Below are 21958 nucleotides of genomic sequence, written 5' to 3' on the forward strand. Positions count from 1 at the left end.
CCTTGAAGGGCTCTGAATATCTTTGGTGCTGGGAGAGCCAGCTCTAAAAATAACTGATTTCCAAAGTCATCATTTCTGCTGCTCTCTTTTCTTTCCCTTCTGTACCTAATGTCTTTTATCCAGTGCTGCAAGGCCTGATTCGTCCTTGATCACGTTTCCTGCTTGATTCTGGTTCTCGCTCTGGTGGTGAACGTGCTTTGGGTCTAGATGACGGCAGCAAGTGGATGTGGTCGCAGTTCTGGGTGGACAGGTTCATGTACCAGGAGCACTGCTGCCAGAAACAAACAAAAGAACGAATGAAAGCCTTTTTGGAGGGTAGAACCGTGGCTGGTGAAGACCAGAGCTGCTCAGAGGCCGCCCTGCGGAAGGGAGCACGCAGGAGTGTGCGCATCCGCAGTGTGCACAGCAGCGTCACGGGTGACGGCGGCTTCAGGAAGTGCCCTCGTCCCATTTCTCAGCAGTGTGCCCCAGGAGGGCTTGTTTCTGATGGCTGAGTGAATCCCCCCAGGAGCCCCAGTTACTGCTGATGCCTTCAGTGCTGCTGTTGCCTGTGAATTGACTTTGCCAGGCTGCAGGAGCTGGTGACGCGTTGTGTGCAGAGACTCTCGCTTGGATGGGTTGTGACTGGGAGCTGCTGCAGTTGCTGTTGAGGGTACCTGTTAAATCTGGCTCGTGCTGGTTCTTACTGTGTGCTGCCTTTCAGCATTGCTTTTTTAAGCTGGCTCCAGCAGAGTTTTGCCCAGCTGAGCCCCTTATCGTTGAACAGCCGCTGACCTGATCACTGCCCGGCCTCCAATGCCGTAAGCTTGCCAGTGCGAGGGACCTGTGTGCTCCATCGTCCCTGCCGAGAGTGCCGTGCCTCTCTTCCCACTGAACTGCAGGAGAGGAACAGACTTAAAGCTGCTGACTGCAGCTCTGGGGAGCAGTGTTACCCTTGAAGGTTTAAGCACCAGCTGTGAGCGTGGCCAGCATTGCTGTGCTCAGGCTGCTGTGCTGGGTGCAGCTCTCCCTGCCCCAGCTGCCCTGACTTCAGGCTGTAGCTTACACCTTCAAGCTTGCTTTCTTGGAGTATACCCTAAGCTTATTTGTGGGCTGCTGCAGCATTTAGGCTTGCATATGTTGTGAATATACTCCTGAATGTAGCCTATTATTAAATGGGCTGAACCTAAAGCAGGAGGTGCCTAAGGCTTTGAAGCTCGATGGCGGTGCACTCTAAACAGCTGCTTTGCCCTGGGGCTTTCTTCCCAGCTTTGTGTTGCTCCTGGCCGCTTGAGCAAGGCAGCAGCTGGCTTATCGCTGTTACTGCACCTCGTGTGCTGCAGGGTGGAGAGCGGAGATCAGTCAGGGCTCAGATTTGGCTTAATGTGCCCCCAGCAGCACCATGACAGTTGAGCTTACACCAGCAGGGATTGCTCCTGTGTGCGCCTCGCTGGTTCGGAGGTTGAACACAAGATGATGTTGATGCACACAGGGTCCAGGTCTTGCTCATGTCATCTATTTCAAATCCTGAGCATGCTTCACCCCTGGAGGTGGAGTCCTGGCTGGCATGAGTCACTGTGGATTGACAGCCTTGGGCTGGTTTCTTTTGTGTGTTCCCCCCACACGCGGTGTGTGCCAGTTGTCGCAGGTTGGAAAGCACTTGAGAAGCTTTGCTTGAGCGTGAGGGGCTGAGGAGCCTCCTAAGCATGGGAGCAGGTTACAGTGGAAAGGAGAACTTGACGTGAGGGGAGAGGAGAGGGGACCCCTCTGCTCCAGGCTGTGCTCGGTGTTCTTCAGCACGCTCATCCAATGCTGTCATGGGGTTTAGCCTTTCAGTCTAGAAGGGCTTTTTCATACTTAGCCATGGTTTGAGGGGTTCAGGCTCACCTTGCAAACTAAAAGCAAGGCTTTTCTTGTTGGAACGATGCACTTCCTATAGCAGCTTCTCTTATTTCTGTCAATTACTGCATTTCCAACCACAAAAGAGCTTTCTTGTTCTAATTGGCCTCCTCCTGTTCGGGTTCAGTTGCGTTGCTGTGTCACCGTGGAGATGGTTGTGGTGTCACCAGCGATGGCATCGATGGCATCGCTGGAAAGTGCCTGGGAGGCAGTGGTTTTAGTGCTGCCCCTCACCCCACACACCCTGCTGATCAATAGAGAGGAGAAGGCAGATCAGCTCAATAGGTTTCAGGGCAGATACAGAGCTTTTCAATGAGCCTGGATTGCAGCTGCCATTTTTAAGGCTGTCGCTTCCCTGATTATGGCAGAAGAGGCGAAATATGACCGCTTCCTCAGAACTGTCTCCGTTGCTGTGTTTGTTGTTGAGTTCACTTCAAACAAGTAAATACATGGCAGGAAGCCCCAAATCTCCAGCTGCTGCCATGCTGCTTCACTTGAGCCCTGTCAACAAACGTTGGTGGCACTGAAAACCTGCGTACCCGCCGGGCTCGGGGCTTCTCAGTATAAATTGGGCAATGACCTGTGGGAAAGCAGTATAGGGGAAAGGGACCTGGGGGTCCTGGTGGACAGCAGGATGACCATGAGCCAGCACTGTGCCCTTGTGGTCAAGAAGGCCAATGGCATCCTGGGGTATATCAGGAGAGGGGTGGTTGTAGGGCAGAGAGGTTCTCCTCCCCCTCTACTCTGCCCTGGTGAGACCGCATCTGGAATACTGTGTCCAGTTCTGGGCCCTCAGTTCAAGAAGGACAGGGAACTGCTGGAGAGAGTCCAGTGTAGGGCTACAAAGATGATTAAGGGAGTGGAGCATCTCCCTGATGAGGAGCGGCTGAGGGAGCTGGGTCTCTTTAGTTTGCAGAAGAGGAGACTGAGGGGAGACCTCATTCATGTTTATAAATATTTAAAGGGTGAGTGTCACGAGGATGGAGCCAGGCTCTTCTCGGTGACAAACAACGATAGGACAAGGGGTAACAGGGACAAACTGGAACACAGGAGGTTCCACTTCAATTTGAGCAGAAACTTCTTCTCAGTGAGGGTGACAGAGCACTGGAACAGGCTGCCCAGAGAGGTTGTGGAGTCTCCTTCTCTGCAGACATTCAAAACCCACCTGGACGCCTTCCTGTGTAACCTCATCTGGGTGTTCCTGCTCCGGCAGGGGGATTGGACTAGATGATCTTTTGAGGTCCCTTCCAATCCCTAATGTTCTGTGATTCTGTGATTCTCGTGACTGGGTGTCAGGTGGGCTGGGTATGCTTTAGGCACATAATGGGGTAGCTGGGCTGCTGAGAGCTACGGTGAGATCATAAAAGCCGACAGGATTTGACTTGCATGCCCTCATGTGTGAGCTCAGTGGAGACAGCGATGTAGCAGAGAACTGGGCTTCTCCCGTGGCTTCATTCTGCTCTCTACCAGAATGCTGGGAACTTTCTTCTGCTTTCCTGAAATGCCGTAACTCGTCACCACAAAGACTGCGAGGATGTGTTGTGCTCTGATTGTCTCTTACGTGCATTGTCCTCAGCTTTATCCATTTTCTTGTCAGGGCTCTGCCTCAGGGTGTCTCACAGTGCACTTGGTGCTGTACTTGAGCTGCTGCAGCCTGCTCGGGTGTTAAGCAATCCAATGGCAACAGGATGGTCCCTGGTGCAGACAGGTGGTGAATGCCTTCCAGTGAGTTGTCATTTTTGATAAAGAGGCCTTGTCACAGCTGTCACAGCAGCATGTTATCTGTAACTTCTGTTTGTTTTCATGATGTCAGGGAGGGACATGCAGGTGTTCCCTGACCCTGGGTGTATCTGGAGCTCTGCATTGCTCCTTCACTGTGGCTTGGACTGCTCTGGGTCATTGTCTGTCAGGGCTGGCACTTGCTTGGCTTCTGCCTTGTGCTTTACTTGTTTTAAGCAGCCTTGTGTTCACACAGAAGGGATAAACTTTCATGTCATATGGAAGCTGAGACAAGTGGACTTTTTCAGTGTGAGAGAGATTGCTGGCTGTTTTCCTGAAGGGATGGAAACTGCTTCCCAGCATTTCTGCTGACAGAACCCTCTTCTTTTTCGAACTCTTTCTGAACTGCTGGGCTTTTGAGATGAAAGCCTAGAGCAGCTCATAGCATGAACACCATTTTTCACCTTGTTCCCTTGGCATCTTTGGTGTACGTGTCCTGTTCAGGAGGAAAATGTGATTGAATCATGTTAGTTTGTATTGCTGTTGGTCTTAAAATAGCTGCCTGCCCAGAGGTGCCACAACCTGCTCTGTAGACAATACTGGCTAAGAACTGTAGAGGGTAGGAAGTGGTTTAGTTCCCTGCTGACACTGGCCGCATCTGTCCCGATTGCTGCAGGGACCGTGGAGCAGCCCCCGCCAAGGCTGCTTGACCCCACGGCTTCTTACAACAGAGGAGGAAATGAACGCGTGAAGGTCTAAGACTGGAACTGCTCAGGACTGCAGCTCGCAGACCGATGTCCTTCAGGAGAAGAGTTCACAGCTCATCTACAGACTCTGCACGGTTTTTAAGCTTAGCTGCATTTTTAGCATGCTTTCAATGTGTAGAAAGCTACCTCATCTATGGGAAGGGTAAGGTGAAGCTTCCCTTAATACAGCAAATCAGCCAATTCCAAAGTGTTTTGGAGATTTCCATTAAAGGCTAGGAATAGATTGCTTCCTAGAAAGCAACCAGTCCTGTCCTCACTCATAGACTTGTCTAAACACAGGTAACCCCAACAAATTCCTTTACTTCATGAGCGAGTTGCTGTGAAATGGCTGCTTCTTTCAGATTAAGGCTCTGCGGGGATTTCCTTATCCCCCAGACTTGTTTGTGTCCTTGGGGGTTAACTGGGGATGATTCTGTGATCTGATATTCTCAGTCGCTCTGTTCCCGTGCCAGTGATGACTTTTGGCAGGCTTGAGTGCTGAGTATACATCAGATAATCTGGCCACCATGTAACCTCCAGTGCTGGGTTCTGAATAGTCCATTCTGTATGGTGAGTTTGTTAGAAGATGCTGTGCAGGCTGCTTTTGTACCCCTATCTTTCAAAACTACGAAGAACCTGACTAAAGTAGTGGTCCTCCATGGGGGGAGGAAGCTTTTCTCTTTTCCCCAGTGCTTCCAGCAGGTAACTGATGCTGGTGAGGAGTGGGGTCACCCAGCTCTGGGATGAGCTGAACAGGAGCAGTGATGAATCTCTGGGCATTGCCTGCTTTCTGCTTGGTGCTTCCGTGGCTGCTGTTACAAAGCCAAAGGAAAACTGGCTCAGTGTTGTGCTGCTTCCACCAGCAGGTCTACGGTGACGTCCTTGGTCTTCAGTGCAGTGGCACTGCACGATCCTCTCTTCCCTGCCCCAGAGCCCTTCCCTCAGCGCTTCCTGGTGTCCCGAGTCCCTCAGACCAGCTTGGCTGTGTCTGTAGCAATTAATGCACCCGCAGCAGGAAAAACTGCAGCGCTGGCCAAGGTGGGCCGAGTACCTGAGGATGGGAACAGAAACACGAAAGCAAATATCCCACAAATTAACGTGATCTGCTGAGTTCTCTGAAATTTAGGCATAAGGACACGTGCCTGTCATTCGCCTGCAGGGTGGTAAGCAGCGTCCACAAGTGAAAGGGGAGAGTGAGTGGGCACTGACAGTTTTTGCAGAATAACTACAAGATCTGAGCTATTAATGGATGTGACATTCCTACTGAAAAACAAGGTAGTGAAATCTGCTCCAGGTTTGTGCGTTTCCTGCCCTGAAGCCTGAAGCATCCTTGCAGCAGCAGTCAGTTAAGGGCTGTGACACCAGATGCTTGTTCAGCAGACTGCATGCTGCAAACCGGGACCTGGAGATGGAAATCAAGTTGTCTTGTGTGATCTCTGATAATGACTTCCAAACTAGAGCTGCCTGGTCCTGTAGCAGCAGTGGCTGTGCACACTCGTTATAGGTAAACAGAGCTCCTGCAAACATCCCCCAGAGGTGGAGCCTGGCCATACATGGATTGGTGCCCAAAGCAAACTGTCATACAGAAATGTAGATGATGCAGAGCTGTCAGGTGCTCTCAAGTGAAGTTACTTTAGAGTCTGGAAGCCCCAGGCTCCCAATGAGCTGCGCTGCTGTGCTTCAGAGTGATAGAGCAGAACTTCAGTCTTGGTGCCTTCACCTCTTGGTAACTGCTGGTCAGCAAGTGGTGAGGGATAATGGAGTTCTTCTCCGCTTTAAAGAAAAATGCACTTGAATTTCAGTCTTTTCCATTTTTTTCTCACCCCTCAGCAGCAGGAAAATACCTCAGTGAACCAAGGTCTGCGCTTGCCTGGGCTCTTCACGCCTGCGCTGAGCACTGCGTTTGAGGGTGGTGTCATGCAGGGCAGACACAAGGTGGACGAGGGTGGCACTTGGCTGCTTTCAGTCCTGGAGATCTCCTTGTGTAGCCAGCAGTGACACACGTCAAGGATGTGAGTCACTTCTGTGCCAGTGGTATTGGCATGGTTTAGGCAGGGTTGCTGTGCTGTGGTTCGCACAACACTGAGAAATTTTCAAGGCAGAAGGGAAGCACAGCTGGATAACACCGTCAGATGCAGTTCTTGGTCTGAACTCCTCCTGGTGCTGAAAGCTGAACTCAGTTTTCACTTCAAGTGTTAGGACCGGCTGGTGCTTAATTCTGTTTGCAGGATTGCAAGAAGTTTGTGAATAGAGTGAGTTAGAAAACCTGCAGACCTGGCCACAGGGGCAGTGTGATGTCGGGCAGCGTCCCTGGATGTCACAACTCATGCTGAAGCTCTTGCCCAGGTTTTCCAAGTCCTTTGAGGTTTTCATGGAGAAGCTGCTGTGTGCTGGTTTAGGAAATACCTGAGTGTGCTGTGACACAAGTGGACCTATGGACGTATCTTCTGTTTCCCCTCTATCTCTCTAGCTCTTCTTCTATCTCCCCGCGCAGTTGGCTTCAGGTTACTCACAGCCTTTCTTATCTGAAGGGGCAGTGGATGTGTTCAGTCGGCCTCTTGTACTGAGGTTCTCCAGGCCTGTTCATCCGTACCACAGCTTCGTGCCAAACTCAGCGCTGCCCCTGACTGAGTGTGGCTGCTCACGGCTGCACTGTCTGGGAGTTTGTCCTGTGCAGGGTCCAGCGAACAGGGTCGGTCAGCTGCCGGTGGGGTCTCTCCTGCTGGGAAGCGCTCGCTGCAGTTCTCAGCTTGGTGGGCTGATCCTTGGGTTGTTTTTTCCCGGATCTCTTAAGCTGGGGCTTTGCCATAGGTCGCTCTGTGAATCACAGGTGTAGGAAGGAAACAGCCCAGCAGTATCTGCTGCAGGGGGATCTCTGCATGTCTTGCAGTGGAACTTGTGTGAACAGGAGCTGTGATCTCCCTGCACAGTTTGTATGTTCCAGTACCTACAAAGTACAGCTCGTTTCTTTTTCTTCTTGCGGGTGAAATTTATGAATAGATTTCCCAGCCGGCTTCAGGTCTCGCTGATAGACCAAGGGAATTTCCTGTGTAAGGAGTCTCTGATTTTTTCTAGTATTGATTAATACTTCCAGAAAGCCAGATGCCTAACACGTCTGGATCAGTACTTGGGAGCCTGTTAGGTACATGAAGATCTGGGCCACTGTTCCCAAAGATCCGGGAAATTGCCAGGTTCAAGTGCTACGGTTCCAGCTCTGCACAGGCAAGTGCAGTTGCTTGACTGTTTGTGTTGAGGTTGTGGTTGTATTTCTTGCCTTGAGAGGCAGCAAGCGCTTGCTGGTCACTGTGTTAGGCTGCACAGTTGTCTGCAGCACTCGCTGGCAGCGAGGAACAGAGATGGGAAGGGGGGCAGCTGGGTTGTCTTTAAGTAGGGAAACTTGTGCTTAGTTGTGGTTTTGGGGTTTTTGGGGTGTAATCTCCACCAGAGTTTCAGGTTGCACGTCCTGTTTTGCTCTTGGGTTCAGTTTGGTGTCTTGTTCCCTGGCACCTTCAGAGAGCCAAGAGGTCAACCTCCCTCCCTGTCAAGGGCCTGAACACTCCAAGTGGCAGTGGGACATCGCAGGATGGAGTCTGACTGATGCCTCCCACAGCCAGACTGAGGGCTTTAAGGCTTGAGAAGCAATTTTGACACCATGTCATTGCTTCTGCACTGGGTTGTTCTCACACATACACACCCAGCAGAACCTAGTGACTGTTCTGGTACTAATGGGTATATATTGTGTATGTGAAATTAAAAAGAAATGTAAAATAACTTTAATGTTTTGAAGCTCCTTGCATCTGATGTGCAAAAACCAAGACCTAAGGCTTTGTGTTCATTCTGGCAGGGGCTGCTGGATTAAACCATGAACATTTCTCTCCTTAAGATTCCTGAGAGCTTTCTCTGATAGCAGCATCCTGGACTTGACTTCTGCCAGACCATTTGCTTACGGGAGCCCATCTCCAGCTCTGAGTGCTGTTGTCCCTCTCTGTGTTCAGTGCCGCACACAGCGATGAGGAGGGCCCTGCTGTGGTCTGACTGAACAGAGCATCCCAGAATGTGACCTCCTGATGAAAGGAGGCTTCCAGTGATTGTATGAATTAATACTCTGTGAAAATTTCCCTTAAATTGTGCTCATAGTCAGGACCACTGCAGAAACAAGTGGAAAGATCAGGCTGGAGTCCTCCGGAAATGGTAGGGTTGCTGTAGCTTGGATGGGGTTGGTACTCAGTAGGTTCCCAACTGCTTCCTTGGTGTAGTGAGGCTTTTGTGCAGAATTCACCAGCTCATTCAAAACACCTGAAATGGTTTTCTGTAGGTGTTTCCCTCTGCACCACCATACACGAGAGCTCTCTCCCTTAATTTGGAACAGGGAGCACTTCTAAAACTGTCACTCAAACCGATAGTCCTGGGGGAGGAGCAGTGCTGTCCCGGACACGCGTCCCCCTCAGACAGCAGTTCTGGAGGGTGCGCTGTATTTCTGCTGGATCCCGACCCTCAGGAAAGGCGGTGCTTAGTGTAACAGAATTCATGTTACAAATTGCCATATGCTTGGTTTCCTGACCTAGAGAAACCACGAATTCTGCGTGTGTTCGTTAACCGAATGTTAATAAACCCCGTGTGGCTGCGGGCAGCGGTGGCAGCTGCAGGCTCTTGTGCGCCGAGCGTGGTGTGGAGGTGGGAGGGGAAGGGCCGTGGCTCTGCCCTGCCTCTGTGGCCCTGCTCTGCGTGCTGCAGCTCTGCTCCGTCAGCACTCGTGTTGCAGTCAATATCCCTGTTGTGCTGCCGGTCTTACACCAACAACCTGAACTCTGTGCTCACAATTCCTTTGATCTCGTGGGTGTCAGTCGCAGTCTTGTGTTCACGGGACCCTTACACACTGGTGCTCACTGTTCACTTGCGCAGCAGACCCTACCTTGCATGTTTCTCAAATTCCTTGTTCTCGTGTCTTGGGTTTTTTTGGTGCCTGAGATGCATGCAGCTTTTAAAGCACTCGAAGCAGTGGCTCTCTGGTGTGAAGCCTGCCGGGGTAGAGAGATCAATAGGCTGTCCCAGCATAAATTATGTCAAAGGAATGGCCTGCTGTGTGTGTGAAGTGACACTTCTGTTGCTACACCCTTTCCCCAAGCTTAAGGCATCCCTGCTACCAGGAGCAGGAAGCCCAGCTTGCACCTGGGTAGAGTGCAGCTGAGTCAGATCTCTTGTCAATTAATGTAATACCCACAGAAACACCTCCTCTGACCGTCCTTATGGTTGTGCCTGGTAGGGGCTGGAGCAGGAGGGGACAGCCCTGCGGTACTCGAGGGAGATGGCACTTCACACATTCTCCCAGGTACCTTGCAGCGTGAGCTGCTGACACTGCTGGAAATTCACTGCTGGATGTGATGCAAACTGCTCAGAGCTTGCATTTGAATAATGCAGTGAGTGGTCTGCTGCTCCTTCTCGGAGCCTACTCGTGTTAATGCTCCCACGGTGAGATAACTGGCCACACATCTGTTTACAAAGCAGTATCCAAAATAACTTGTAAGTGCTTGGTTTCCTCGGCCGTCCTGCGCATCTTGGTTACAGCTAGAAAAACAGAAGGGCTGAATCTGTTGCTAAAAGGGGGTGGAGTTTTTCCCCTATCGCTGCTTTAATGCAGAGTTGTTTTCACCGTCTCAGGACTTGGTCTTGTTGGTACGAATCTTGTCATCTCATAGGTGTCCTGTGTCTTCTGGATGTCTGGGGCAGTAATAGAAACAGAGCAGCTTTACATCCCTGTCTGAAGTCTGGGTTGTGCTGAAGAAGCTGGCACTGGCAGGGAGCAGCTGCCTGTGCAGACAGGGCTGTCCCAAGCTCTGCTGGCCTCCCTGGAAGCCACTGAGAGGAGTTCTCTGCTGGTTGGAGCTGGCAGCCCCACAGGCAGCGTGGGGGGCAGTGGGCCCTGAGGCAGCCCCACATGTGGGGCACTGCAAGGCAGCAGCCGTCTGGGCCCTGCTTGTTTCTGGGATGGCACCAGCCCCTCTGACTGGGGCTAATGTGCAGATGGAGCTGGAGCGAGCAGGAGAGTTTCCAGCTCTTCCACAGGGCTGTGTGACTGGAAGACAGTAGAGACCATGTACTTGAAAATTAAAAACACTTATTTGGTGGTGTCCTGCCTCTTCACTTGCCACAGAACCATCAATTTATTTTCAAAAGCACTACAGGTTGGGTTTGGCCTTTGAAAGGCTGTGAGGGGATAAAGGAGAGTTTTCTCTTGCTGTTACGGTGTGACAGAGCTGAGAACACAGTTATTTGTGTCGGTGCATTGAGGAGGAAGTTTAATTTCTGCAGCGTGCTCTCTAGGTCTCCGTTAACCTGGGCTGTAATGGAAGCAGTTTCAGCACTTTGTTTTCTCAGCTCCTTGACGACATCTCCCTGCTGTATCACAGTGTTTCTCCTGCTGGCTGCCGCACAGAGGAGAACTCTGGTAGAGTTGTCCTGTTCCACTGACCTTCATCAAAACCCTGGCTGAGACTTCAGAGCAGCTTTCTTTCCGGAGGGATGGACCTCTGGTGTTCAGTTGCTTACTGTGAATGTGAAGTGCCTTCCGTCGGTATCTGCTGTGTTGTCTGAACTCTTCTGGCATGGCTTAGATCCTAGAAACTTGACTGGAATATCTCTTCCTCTGAAAGTGTGGCTCTGATACGTAAACACCCTGAATGCTGTCTTGAAAGTGCTCTCTAGGAAAATGTAGAAGGGATGGGGTTGGTTTGTGTCCCAGTCCGGTAGCGCAGACATCAGGAGTGGCCCCGAGCCTCTCAAGTGCACTGGCCCCTCACTGGCGGTGCTGGGACCAGGACAGTGCACGAGTGCTGGTCAGAGCCAAGTGGCAGGGGCAGAGCAGCTTCCCTCGGTGACCCAGCGGCAGCGCTGGCTGGGGGCCGCTGTGTCCGGGTGTATCTCTTCATACCCCTCCTCACACTGATGGAGGCTCCTTCTGGCACACCAAGCCCTGGGGCAGAGAGCTGGAGCCCTGCTGCTGCGTCATCTCTCCTTGCTCCCGTGCCTGCTGTGCCCCACGGGTCACATTCTGCTCTGAGTTCGTGTCTGCACAGTCGCGCTTTGGTTATTTTTGTTTGGCTCTTGTTTTGTGAGGCCACTTAAGGTGAAAGCACCTCCTGGACCAACCCCCACGTAGCTGACGTGGTGCCAGCCTGTGCTGTGTTCTCAGCAAATCCCTCTGAGCTAAACGTGGCAAAGGCCGAGTCAGTGACTGCCCTGGAAAGCACTGCAACAAAAGGCCGGTGCTTCATTTGGAAGGGTAAGCTGATGTTACTATGAATGTCATCCTACAGCCGGTCTTGGTGTTGGACACCTGACACAACGTGGAGTGACTGCTTGAATACAGTAATGTGTTCCCCGGCCAAGTGGAGAAATAACTTCAGCCTTCGTCAGTCTCCAAAGCGTCTGGCTTGGCTGGGATTTCCAGAGAACTGTGGAGGTGAGGAGCTGGTGACAGCATATTCGCCTTGGGGTGTGTGGGAGTCGGGTCAGGCCACCTCCAAACACTGCTGCGAGGTTGGCTTCCTAGTCCCAGGAGCTTTTTGGGAAGTCTGAGCTGGTTCTCCAAGCCATTTTGTCCTTGGTTGTTGAGCTCATTCGCTCCCTGCTGCTTCAGAGCTGTCTCCACCTCCCTGCTCTAACAGCTGCCCCAACGCTCGGGCTTGGGGCAGCAGATGGGGGAAAGGGAAGGGATGGACAGAGATGTGGCACACAACAGCCCCAGCCCTGCTTGCCAAAACTTGTGGTGTTGTTCTCCACAGGACTCCTAGCACAGCTGCTTGGCAGGATTGAGACTGAAGACCTCTAGCAAAAAGCCCTGTGATTTCCTTTCCAGAACTTTAGACTTGGTCAGCTCCTGATATGAGAAGCAGGGATGCTGTGGCTGTTAAATTAGTCTTGGTACTTGACCGTTTCTGTGAGTCCAGCAGATCTTGTTTTCCGTTTAGTTACTGTTTGGGTTACTCTATAATTGACAAAAGGCTTCTGCCTTGTGTGGAGCAGGGACTTTGCAATTGCAAACACCCCTGATGCAAACAGGGTCTGCCTGCAGCCCTGGGAGACGTCGTATGAGCTGGGAGGGAGAGCTGAAGATGAACAGAAGGCGGCAGAATTGTGAACAGGCTTCTTCTGAGGTCGCTTTCTGCTGCTAAACAAGCCTGCATAGAACATGTCTGCAGTGCTTTGGACCAAGGATGTCTGTCTGAGCCTCTCCCAGAGACTTGTCCAGCTCTTGGATGTGGAGTGAGCGCTGCTTCTCAGGAAGATCAGATAGCTGTGCCTCAGCAAGGAGTGACTGCTTCCAAAAAGACCTCTGGTAAACCCTGTCTTGCTGGAATGACTTCAAAACGGTCTGACTCAGGATCATCATCACCTTCCTCAAGCCACCCCAGATCAGTGGTGGTCACCCCCATCCTGCCAGACTGACCTCCTCCAGCAGACCCGGACGAGCCGAAGTGCCGGAGCTGAAAGCTCTGCTTCGTCTGCCTGCTGGTGTTCAGTGTGTACAGGTGGAGTCCTGGGAGGAGGCTTTGTGGCATAACCTGCCCTAGGATCTCTGGGTCTGATTTCATGGTGTTTATCTTGTAGCTGGAGCTATACAACTGGCAAATGGAAAGGAGCAGAGGGAGAGATCACTCATTTGCGAAGAGGAATAAATATAAGCAAGGTGGGAAATGAAGCCAAGAAGTCTTCTGGCACATTGCTTTCCAGGCAGGAAAATAAAATCATCTGCTCTGCAGCTGAGCAGGTTCCTGAAAGCAGCAGGGGCTGCTCCAGTGACATTTAATACTCCTGCTGGAGACTGAGTTTTGCTGTTAACCCTCCGTGGAAGGCCAGGGAGCTGTCATGTCCAATACCAGGACAGAAGGGAGTGGGTCGTGAGAGCACCGTGGCGGGGAAAATGGCACGAGAACAGCGTAGCCACGGCAGCGCCCTTGGTTGTGTGGCCTAGAAACTGGATTTGTTAAATGGCTGTGGTAGGGCTCTTCACTTCCCTGGTGTCCCTCTCCTTGTTAAGTCTTAGGTCTTCCAGGTACCTTTACGGCAGGTTCTGCGAGCTGAAGGACCGGAGGAACGTGGGTGTGGGCAAACAGGTACTGCATGGATGCATCCAGACCTTCTCAGTGGTGGTCTGGGCCCTCAGCTTGAGAGACAACAGGGACTCTTCAGGACTCTGAACCAGGAACTTGGTGTTTTGGAGCTTCCAGTAAAAGCAGACTGAGCTGTATAGACCAAGAGTTGTTGGTGGCTTGAAGCTATTTAGGTCGCAGATAATAGAGGCTCACATGTGCTTGGAGAAGACTCAAGGTTCGTGCTTGGGACTCGCTGTGCTCCCACTTCAGAGCTGCAGCCTGCACAGTGGCTCCTTTGTCGCTGGCCTGCTCGAGTCCTGAAGCAAAGGATTCCAGAAAGTGCCGGGTTTAGTCCAGTTACGCCCTCCCTTGGGAGGATTGAGCAGGGACTGTTCTAGAAGTGCTTGTGGTGTTCGAAATGCTTGAGAAAGCAGAGCTGGGGACTCTCGGCCTCTGGGAGCAGTGTGAGCGGTGTCACTGGGGACGTGTGCTGCCATTTCTCTGCCTCCTCTGTGCCCGGCTGGTGACAAACTCGGCTCAGCTTCACTGCACTCATCGGTCAGCTCATATGGGAGCACTCGGGAATCCCAGCAATGATAGCAGCCATGCCTCTGAAAGCTTTCTAGTGCCCTGCCCAGAAGGATTAGAAGGTTGGGATATTTGCTTAATTGCCTTGTCAGAGCAGATGAGAGGTCTGTGGCATTCCCTGTTCTGCTTGGTGCAGCAGCAAACTGCTCTCAGATTTAATGCTAATGAAAGGGAGCAGCTGCTGCAGCCTCTCCTGTGTTCGTTCATGGGATTTGATTTTTTAATCTTATAACTAATGCCATGTTAAGTTGTGAATTAGAATATGCAACAGGTTTTCCTAACATGTAAAGCTCGTCCTGTGCCCCAGCAAACAACTTTCCCAGCAATGTTCACTTTGATTCTCCACCATTAGCACAGCGTTGCCACATCTCGGTTTGCTCATAGTTAAGGGAGGAAATAGTTTCAATTGAGTCTGACTATTAAAACCTCCTGATGATTGTAGCTTTGAAGATGTGCGTCTTGGGTGCTGGCTGCCTGACTAAGGGCTAGGGTTTTTCCATAGGCAGAGAAGCACAGGGAGCTGTGGGTTCGTGGTGATGCCTTCCTCGTCTCCCTTGCGCAGGGGCTGTGCCACGTTGTTGTCTCCTCATCTGCTGACACGGGCGCTTTCTCTGGCCCTGTGGGTACAGGGTGGGGTTTGTTTTCAGGTTACAAAGGATTCCTCATCATCTGGGCGTGGGGAGAGGGCTTTTGTCATGTTCTGGCAAAGCCACCTCCGCTGCTCCTCGTGGCACCGCTGAACACTCGCCCTTGCCTAGAACAGCTGGAATCTCATCTTGTGAGCAAGGGGGAGTAGCAGTGCCAGCAGTTCCCTGTCTGGATTGGGTTTAAACCTTGGGATACGGTAACTGAAAACTCATTAAAATCTTCATGCAGAATAAAGCGATGGAGGAATTGATTCTTCTCTTGTCTCGAGGCTTTTCGGCGGTGATGGTGGTGATTTCTAGACCGAGGTAAGCTACAGAGTTGCTGGCTGCTTCTGTTCTTGGGAGTGAAGCAATCGCCTCGGAGCCCCAGTTATACTGGGGGAACTTGCTGACACCGCTGCAGCCCTGTTCCTGTTATCACCGTCTGTGTTGACAAGCTGCTGGCTGCCGTCAGTGTTTTCAGCACCCTCTTGGCCAGCTCTTCTGGGAACAGTGTTGAAATGGTACACTTCAAACAGTGGTAGCCCTTCCACACTGCGTCCCCGACTGGCTCTTGGTGAGACCGTGCCAGTGTTGCCTCAGCAAGTGGGCAGTTCTGGTAAAAACCTTCCTGCTGTTCCCTGAGCACTGGACCAAACTCGTGTTGGTGGGCTTGGTCACCCAGGAGCTTTAGGTGTTGGTGGGCTTGGTCACCCAAGGTGTGACCCAGCTATGCTGGAGCTCTTTGTGTTCCTGCAACTGTGAAAAGGTCCTGGACAAGAAGTGAGGACGGTCCTGGAGCTGACAGGGGTGTGGGAAGCACTGCAGAGCCACTGGTCTGTGCTGTGCTGGGTGTTCAAACACCCCTTGCTGAGGACAGGCGGTGGGGTTGTTGCACTCACGTGGCGCTCAAGGTGTGGCCCGTTGCCCATACGCTGCTGTGTGTCCTTTGACACGTGAGCAAGTGCCTGGGAATGACTTGGGTTTGTGCTTTAGGGGTCAGCATATCCCTGAACAGTAAGTTGGAGTTGTTGAGCTTTGACACAGACAAGAGCAGGCTTGGTGTACCACGCAGTGCTGCACGCTTTCTGGCCATACGTTTTTTGACTGGGTGCGACTTCGAGGAGGTGTGGAAAGATTCCCTGGACTTATGGCAGAGAAGCGATTTAAAGGTGTCTGCATCTGCCATCCTGGGAGCGATGTGGCACTGCATGAAGCGATGGCAAATGGGGAGGAGTGTTTCCTGCAGTGCGTAATGAGCTGCTGGAAGTTACTTCTGCAGGATATTCTAGAAACTGCTGGCTTGGAGAGAGACTAACAAGACCTGCCTAATTAAACTAGCTTTCCTAATCACTTTGAAGATTAATGCTAATACCCTCGGTGCACTTAGTGGCTGTAATAGGGCGTAAATGGAGGATTCTCAGTCTTCCTTACATTACTGTCTCCTGTAAACGTCTGACTTTGGACCGCGCTGGTTGCCACTTTGCGGAGCAGCAGCGGGTTAACATCCCCTGGTAGGGAACTGCCAGCTGAACTGGAGCTGTGGCAGAGTCCCATGGCTTGCTGGATGTGCCTCTGGAGCAGGGAGCCTGGCACTGCTCCAACTTGCTTTAAAAATCCGTGTGGAAAATCACTGTGGGGAGGGTGGGGAGAAGTGACGAAGTCTCTTGTAATGCAGTAACAGCAGCTGCGGGTGGGTTTGGGAGTGGCTGTGGCTGGGGCTCCTCACTGCGGGGCTGACTCTGCCGTAGGGGACGGTGCTGGAACAGGGAGGTGACCAGAGCAGAAGGGCAGCAGTGCCACATACCCTGTTTGTAAACCCCAGCACACTTGGGTGGCGGCGTCTGGTGCCTCCGGCTGCTTCAATTCTGCAAGTGGCTTTAAAAATGCAAGCAAAAAGCTGCCTTGCCTTTCCAGTGCAGTAGCTGTCAGTGTGTAAGTGTGTATTGTCATTTCTCTGCTCAAACATTGCTCCAGATTCCAAATCGGAGCATCTCCAAGAAGCTCAAACTTCTGGTACGATGGAAAAGCCAAAGTCCCTCATGAAAAGAGATCACAACGCTCGTAGCCTTCCCTTCCCTGCTGAAATGTTTCTGCTCCTCCAGAATGAAGTCCAGGGACGAGGTCTTTACCCAGAGGCGGCTGCTAAATCTTGTGCAACCCTGAGCGAGGAGGCGCTGCCACCCTTGCCCCGTGCAGGCCCCAGCCCGGTTGATCGATGCTGTTAACCAGTGCTACCATCCACCCTAAAGGCACCGCGGTCCTGGGTGACCGGAGAATGCGAATGGCCGCACGGAGGATTTGGTGGTGTATTTCTGGGTGAAGGCTGTACTGCTAGTCTAAAAATGTGCAGCTGATGTTCAAGGAGACCCCTTTGCTTCTGTATTTGCACTGAGGGGGCTGGCAGTGGAGACCATGACGTTTGGCAGATGCTCCCTTGAGTCTGAGGTCCTCTTCCTGCAGATATCTCCAGTTCTCTTGTTTCAATAATATGCTGGGACTCCCTGTGCTGGGCAGTGGTCGAGCAAGTGCAGGGCAGTCCCTTGTTTCTTAATGGTGGGTAGCAGATGAATGCATAGGTGCTAACTCCTGCTGTAGAGATCTGTGGGAGCACAGTGACTGAGGTGGGTGCTGACCCTGAACGGGAGCACCAGGTGACAAATAATCTTTAACAAATCTTTAAATCTTTTTGCTTGACCAGTGCTTGCAGGTTTCCCAATGGGGAGGCCAAGGCCAGGTCTCTGTGGTTCTGTAGCCCGTGCAGACGTGGAAGCAGCAGGGGCTGCTCAGTGCTGAGGAGGGGCAGCTGTGTTAGCGTCTCTGGGGCCTTAGGAAGGAGGTGTTCCTCTTACAGCTGAGAAGTTCTTTCCTTTCTTCGTTCTGCAATGAAATGCCAGATATGGAATGTAATCCCCAGACCCAGTCCAGGCTGTACCAGCAGGGAGGTGGAGTATGGGTCAAGCATGCACATGGGTTGGGTGCTCCCAGAGGAATCCAGTGTGCCTGTGTGGGAAGAATGGTATTCCTTGGGAAAGGCATCCCCCCTCTGTGTGCTTATCTCTCAAGTGAGTTGCTGCCGTTCACTTCAAGCGGAATCAGCCACTTCCCATAGCTGTTCGGGTCAGTTGGATACAGTTCCAGGTGAGGTCTGGCCATCTTCCATAGCTGCTGCTGAGGAATGGCTGCAGCTCGGTGGGAGTTGGGGTACGATCTCAAGCTGCTTCAGTGGGAGAGATGAGCCTCCTGCCCCTCGTGTCCCCTTGATCTCTGCTGTGGACTCACCTTCCCTCCGTGTGGCCTCTTTGCTCTGCTCCCTGGCGTTGCTGTGATGCTCTTGCTTCTGTCTGGGAGTCCGGGGGAATGGTGTGAGGGGTGCCCCATTGCCTGTGGAAGTCTGTCCTGATCTGGTGGGGGACGCGACAGCCCCACAGGCAGTGGAGTGGCTGCGGTCCTCTTGTCCCAGCTGCCGCTCCAGCCCTGGCCAAGCAGAATGCAGGGCTTGCTGCTCTACCTCCTGAGCTGTGCTGGGACTGAAAGCTGAGGACGAGGAGGGCAATAACAAGGGGATTGTAAGCTCCTTCAGAGCTGCTGGAGGTGATCTGGACGTCTGGGGCAGGAGCCAGGCTGCTGTGGGGCTGGGCTGAAGCAGAGGTGGTGGTCTCAGCGTGCTTGGAGCACGCGTTGTCGTCTGACTTGCAAGCACAGCCTGGCTTGTGTATCGGGTACGGTGAGCAAAGCTGAGGGCTGTGGGGAGCTGGTGTGGTGCTAAGGGTGTTCTTCTGACGATCTGAGAGCTGCTGAAGGGCTCTGTGGGCACGTTCAGCCTCCACAGAGGTGGTGCACGGTGTGGGCAAGCTGCTCACTGCTGCTGGGTGTTGAAACCGCAGCTTGGAGGACCGAGGATCACAGGAGAGTCCCCAGCCCGACCCCGACTCCCCAGCTTGGAGTCGGCAACTGCTGTCCTGTCGGGTGCCCGTTCTCGATGTAGTGTCCAGGTGAGATTTCTTTCAAAGATCAGTGCTGCTGAGATTTAGGAAGGGAAGACCTTGAGGGAGTAGGTGTTCATAGCATTTCCATAAACGGTCTCTGAACGAATGCAGGCGCTTCACTTTGCTTTCCAGGAGCGTGGTTTCATGTAAGCAGTGTAAGACTTCTTCTGACATTTGTCCATCGCTCTAAAGGCAGTCGTTATCTCAGAGCATGAGATGACACCTTCACCTGGATTCCTCACCTAAATGGAAGTGTTTTCCCGTTGACTTTTACAACTGGAGTAGATTTCTCATCTGCGCCCATAACCAGTGCAGGTATCTTGGCCTTCAGGCTGCAGGACACCGAGCTTCTCCACAGCCCAGGCACAGATGGAGGAGGCTGCAGCTGGAAAGGCCAGAAACGTTTTAGCAGAAAAATAAGGCCCAAAGTGATGGCTGTGAACCATAAAATCAGTGGAAGTCTGTGTTGTCTTCAGGGCCAATTGTAGGTGGGGATCATTTTTACTTGGACTCTCTACAAATGAAACATCCTGCGGTTCCTTATAGCTTCGACCCTGAAGTGCTCTTCGAGCTGATGAAAATCAGAGGTCACCGCTTGGAATGTGGCCTTTCCAGTTCCCTTTGCTGTGGAAAACTGCCCTGAAATGCAGCTCCTCGGTCTGTGAGACCCTGTGGCAAACGTGAGCCCAAAGGCATCCCACAAAATCCTTGAGAGGGTGATGCAACACATGGTGGCTCTCATTTGATGCGAGATTATTGGGTTGCTTCATTTAAAAGACAAATGAGCCTGCCTTGTAGTAGGGGAGATGATTTCAGAGCGTGTTGCTCTATGCAGAAGGGAATGAGGTCGTTTCTTCAGCTCTTTCCGTGGAGCAGGACCATGACAGGGGTCTGCGCCCTGCTAGTGAGCGAGGGCGGTGTGATGGCACTCACAGCTGACTGTGGCTTGATGGGTCCTTGAAATCACTGGCATGATTAGAGACATCACCAGGCCATATTGAATCAGCAATAGCAGCAAGATAACTGGATACTTCATGCTGTGCTTAAGGGAAATTATGGTATTTAAACTCTTACCCAAATACCTCGGCTATGATCTTGGCAGTGCTGCCAGGTACGGAGCGGGTAAGCACAGCCTGGTGGTGTTTGAGCAGGGCCCTCTTAAGGCAGTGCTGGATTTAATGTTGTTTCATGACTCCTGCGTTTGTCTTTCGAGAAGCAAACGCCTGCATCTCTGGAAGGAGGGGATCGCAGTGTGCCCGCGTGGTCTGGAGGAGTCTCGGCCCTGAACTCACCTCTTCTGCCTGCGACTGCGTCCAGGGGCACTGCCCAGGCCCCTCAGAGCAGCAGGGAACCTCGTGTGGAAGATGCTGATTTGGAAACGTGCTGCTTTCTGAAAACAATGCTGCAAGGAAGGCTGCAAACAGCCAGCCCTGCCCTCAGAAATCAGCCATCCACACGATGAATTCCAACAGCTTGCTTAAATGGGCCTTAGAAGATCCTATGAGCAAACAGAGTTTGGCACTGCCAAGCTGGAAGGTTAAGCGAAACTCCCACATTTTCTTGGCCTGTGCCATTTTGGAGCCTGGCTGATGTTCACCAGCAGACTGAGATGATGGTGCTGCAGAATAAGCTGTGTACCTGCCCCAGTGTCCGGGGGGGCTGTGGTTGCACCTTACAGCACAAGCTGATTTTAAAATGCAATAGGCTATGACCTGCAGCAACTCCAAGGTGGGTTCATAGCCTGTTCAGCTGTAGCCCTTTGTGGGGGTAAGTCAGCAACTGGAGCACCCCTACCTGGTGGGGTTGACCTGGGCCATGCGGGTGCACTCTCGGCTCCCTCAATGTCTTGTCTCTTCCCACAGATGTAAGAAACACTGGAACTTAGCTCAGAGTTGTGCTGAGGGCGAAGAGCAGACTGTTCTGGATGGGCCTGCTCTGACTTTTGATTTCAAAACCAGTTTCAGGTGAGGGGTGGTGTCTGGGTTTATGGCTGCAGAGGGCCTCAGCGGGGGTCATTTGCAGTTGCGCTCATCAAAACTTCCCCATCACAACCATCGGGCTCCTGATCTTTCAGTTTCATTTGCAGTGTCTCTTCGAGCCATAAACCTGCTTTAATAGCCCACACAGCCATTTGACCACGCGTGCATTAACAGAGGTGTATTTAGTGCTGTGTGGTTCCTTTGTAGCAAAGTCTGGGGTGCTCTTCAGCCGAGCTGGATGGCGTGAAGGGGCCACGACAAGGAGGTGCTGCAGTTTCCCCCTCTGTACAGTATTTGTGCTGTGTCTTGGTGCTGTCTGAAGGGTGAATTTGGATCCGGTTTATTACCCAAACACTGCTGATCTTCCCCAGGAAACTACTGCATTTCTGTGCCCTTCTCTTGTTCTGCCTGGCTGCGCTGTTCGATATCAGATAGTAATTGATTCACTCTCCCCAATTACATTACAGCCCCGTGGGTGTAAACAGCAGCTGGGAAACCTGAGCTGTGCTGCTGGGCAACGTGCAGCCAAACCAGGGCACCCTCCCCTGGCTTCAGCTCCGAGCAGGACGCTGTCACAGAGGCTGGGTGGCAGGGGACCTGGTGCTGGAGCTGGGGACGAGCAGAGGCCATGGGAAGGGCGGTACAAGGGATTTATTTGGAGGGGTGTAACGGGCCAGCTTTGTCCATCACCAGTTTGGGCGGCTCTTGCTTGTCCCACATAACAGTGGCTGTAGCCCCGGTACGGTAATGCGAGGCAGCATGAGCGTCCTGTGTTCTCACAGCTGCAGCTTGTCGGGGGTACTTGTGCAGTTCTTCGAGCTGCTCCTGCACTGCTCTGTTCAGAGCACAAAGACTTGGCCTGGAAGTCGCTGCAGCTGTTTGAGATGGTGCCCTCTGGTCAGAGAGCCCTTGGCAGAGGGATGGTGCGGGCACTCCTCACCCGTGGGTGCTCAGAGCTTCCTTCTCTTGTGCAGCCTCCTTCTCTGGAGACACCCAAAGCCCTGGCTGTGTTCCTGTGTGACTGCTCTGGTGATCCTGCTCTGGAGGGGTTGCACTGGGGGAGCTTTCCAGGTCCCTTCCAGCTCCTGATGTGCTGTGACTCTGTGTGACCAGCCAGCTCTGGGGCACAGTTCCAGCTGTGCTCACACGAGTGGTGCCACAGATGTGGTACCTCTGAAAGGGGCATCTCGGGGGCGGGCCTGACTTGCTTGGAGATGCTAAACCCTCCCGAGCTGGTGCTGCTGGAGCATCTGCAGCAGGTCCTGCTGCTGTCCCCAGCGCGTGGGAAGTGAACGCCAGTGCCCGTTGTCCTCTGTCAGCGATGACCTTGCAGTGTGGCTG

General features: G+C 52.4%; 1 protein-coding gene across 1 annotated transcript in view; it reads left to right on the forward strand.

Moving 5' to 3' along the window:
- Positions 1–207: 207 nt before the first annotated feature.
- LOC104548858 (disks large-associated protein 4-like) overlaps positions 208–21958 on the forward strand; it is a gene marked incomplete at both ends in the record, with an annotated part of 31626 nt that continues 9875 nt past the window's right edge. Inside the window, one exon of the mRNA XM_010194987.1 lies at positions 208–417. Within this exon, the coding sequence (XP_010193289.1) occupies positions 208–417 (210 nt within the window). The remainder of the gene's footprint in view (positions 418–21958) is intronic.

Source organism: Mesitornis unicolor, unplaced genomic scaffold (genome assembly GCF_000695765.1).
Source record: "Mesitornis unicolor isolate BGI_N332 unplaced genomic scaffold, ASM69576v1 scaffold42301, whole genome shotgun sequence".
NCBI lineage: Eukaryota > Metazoa > Chordata > Aves > Mesitornithiformes > Mesitornithidae > Mesitornis > Mesitornis unicolor.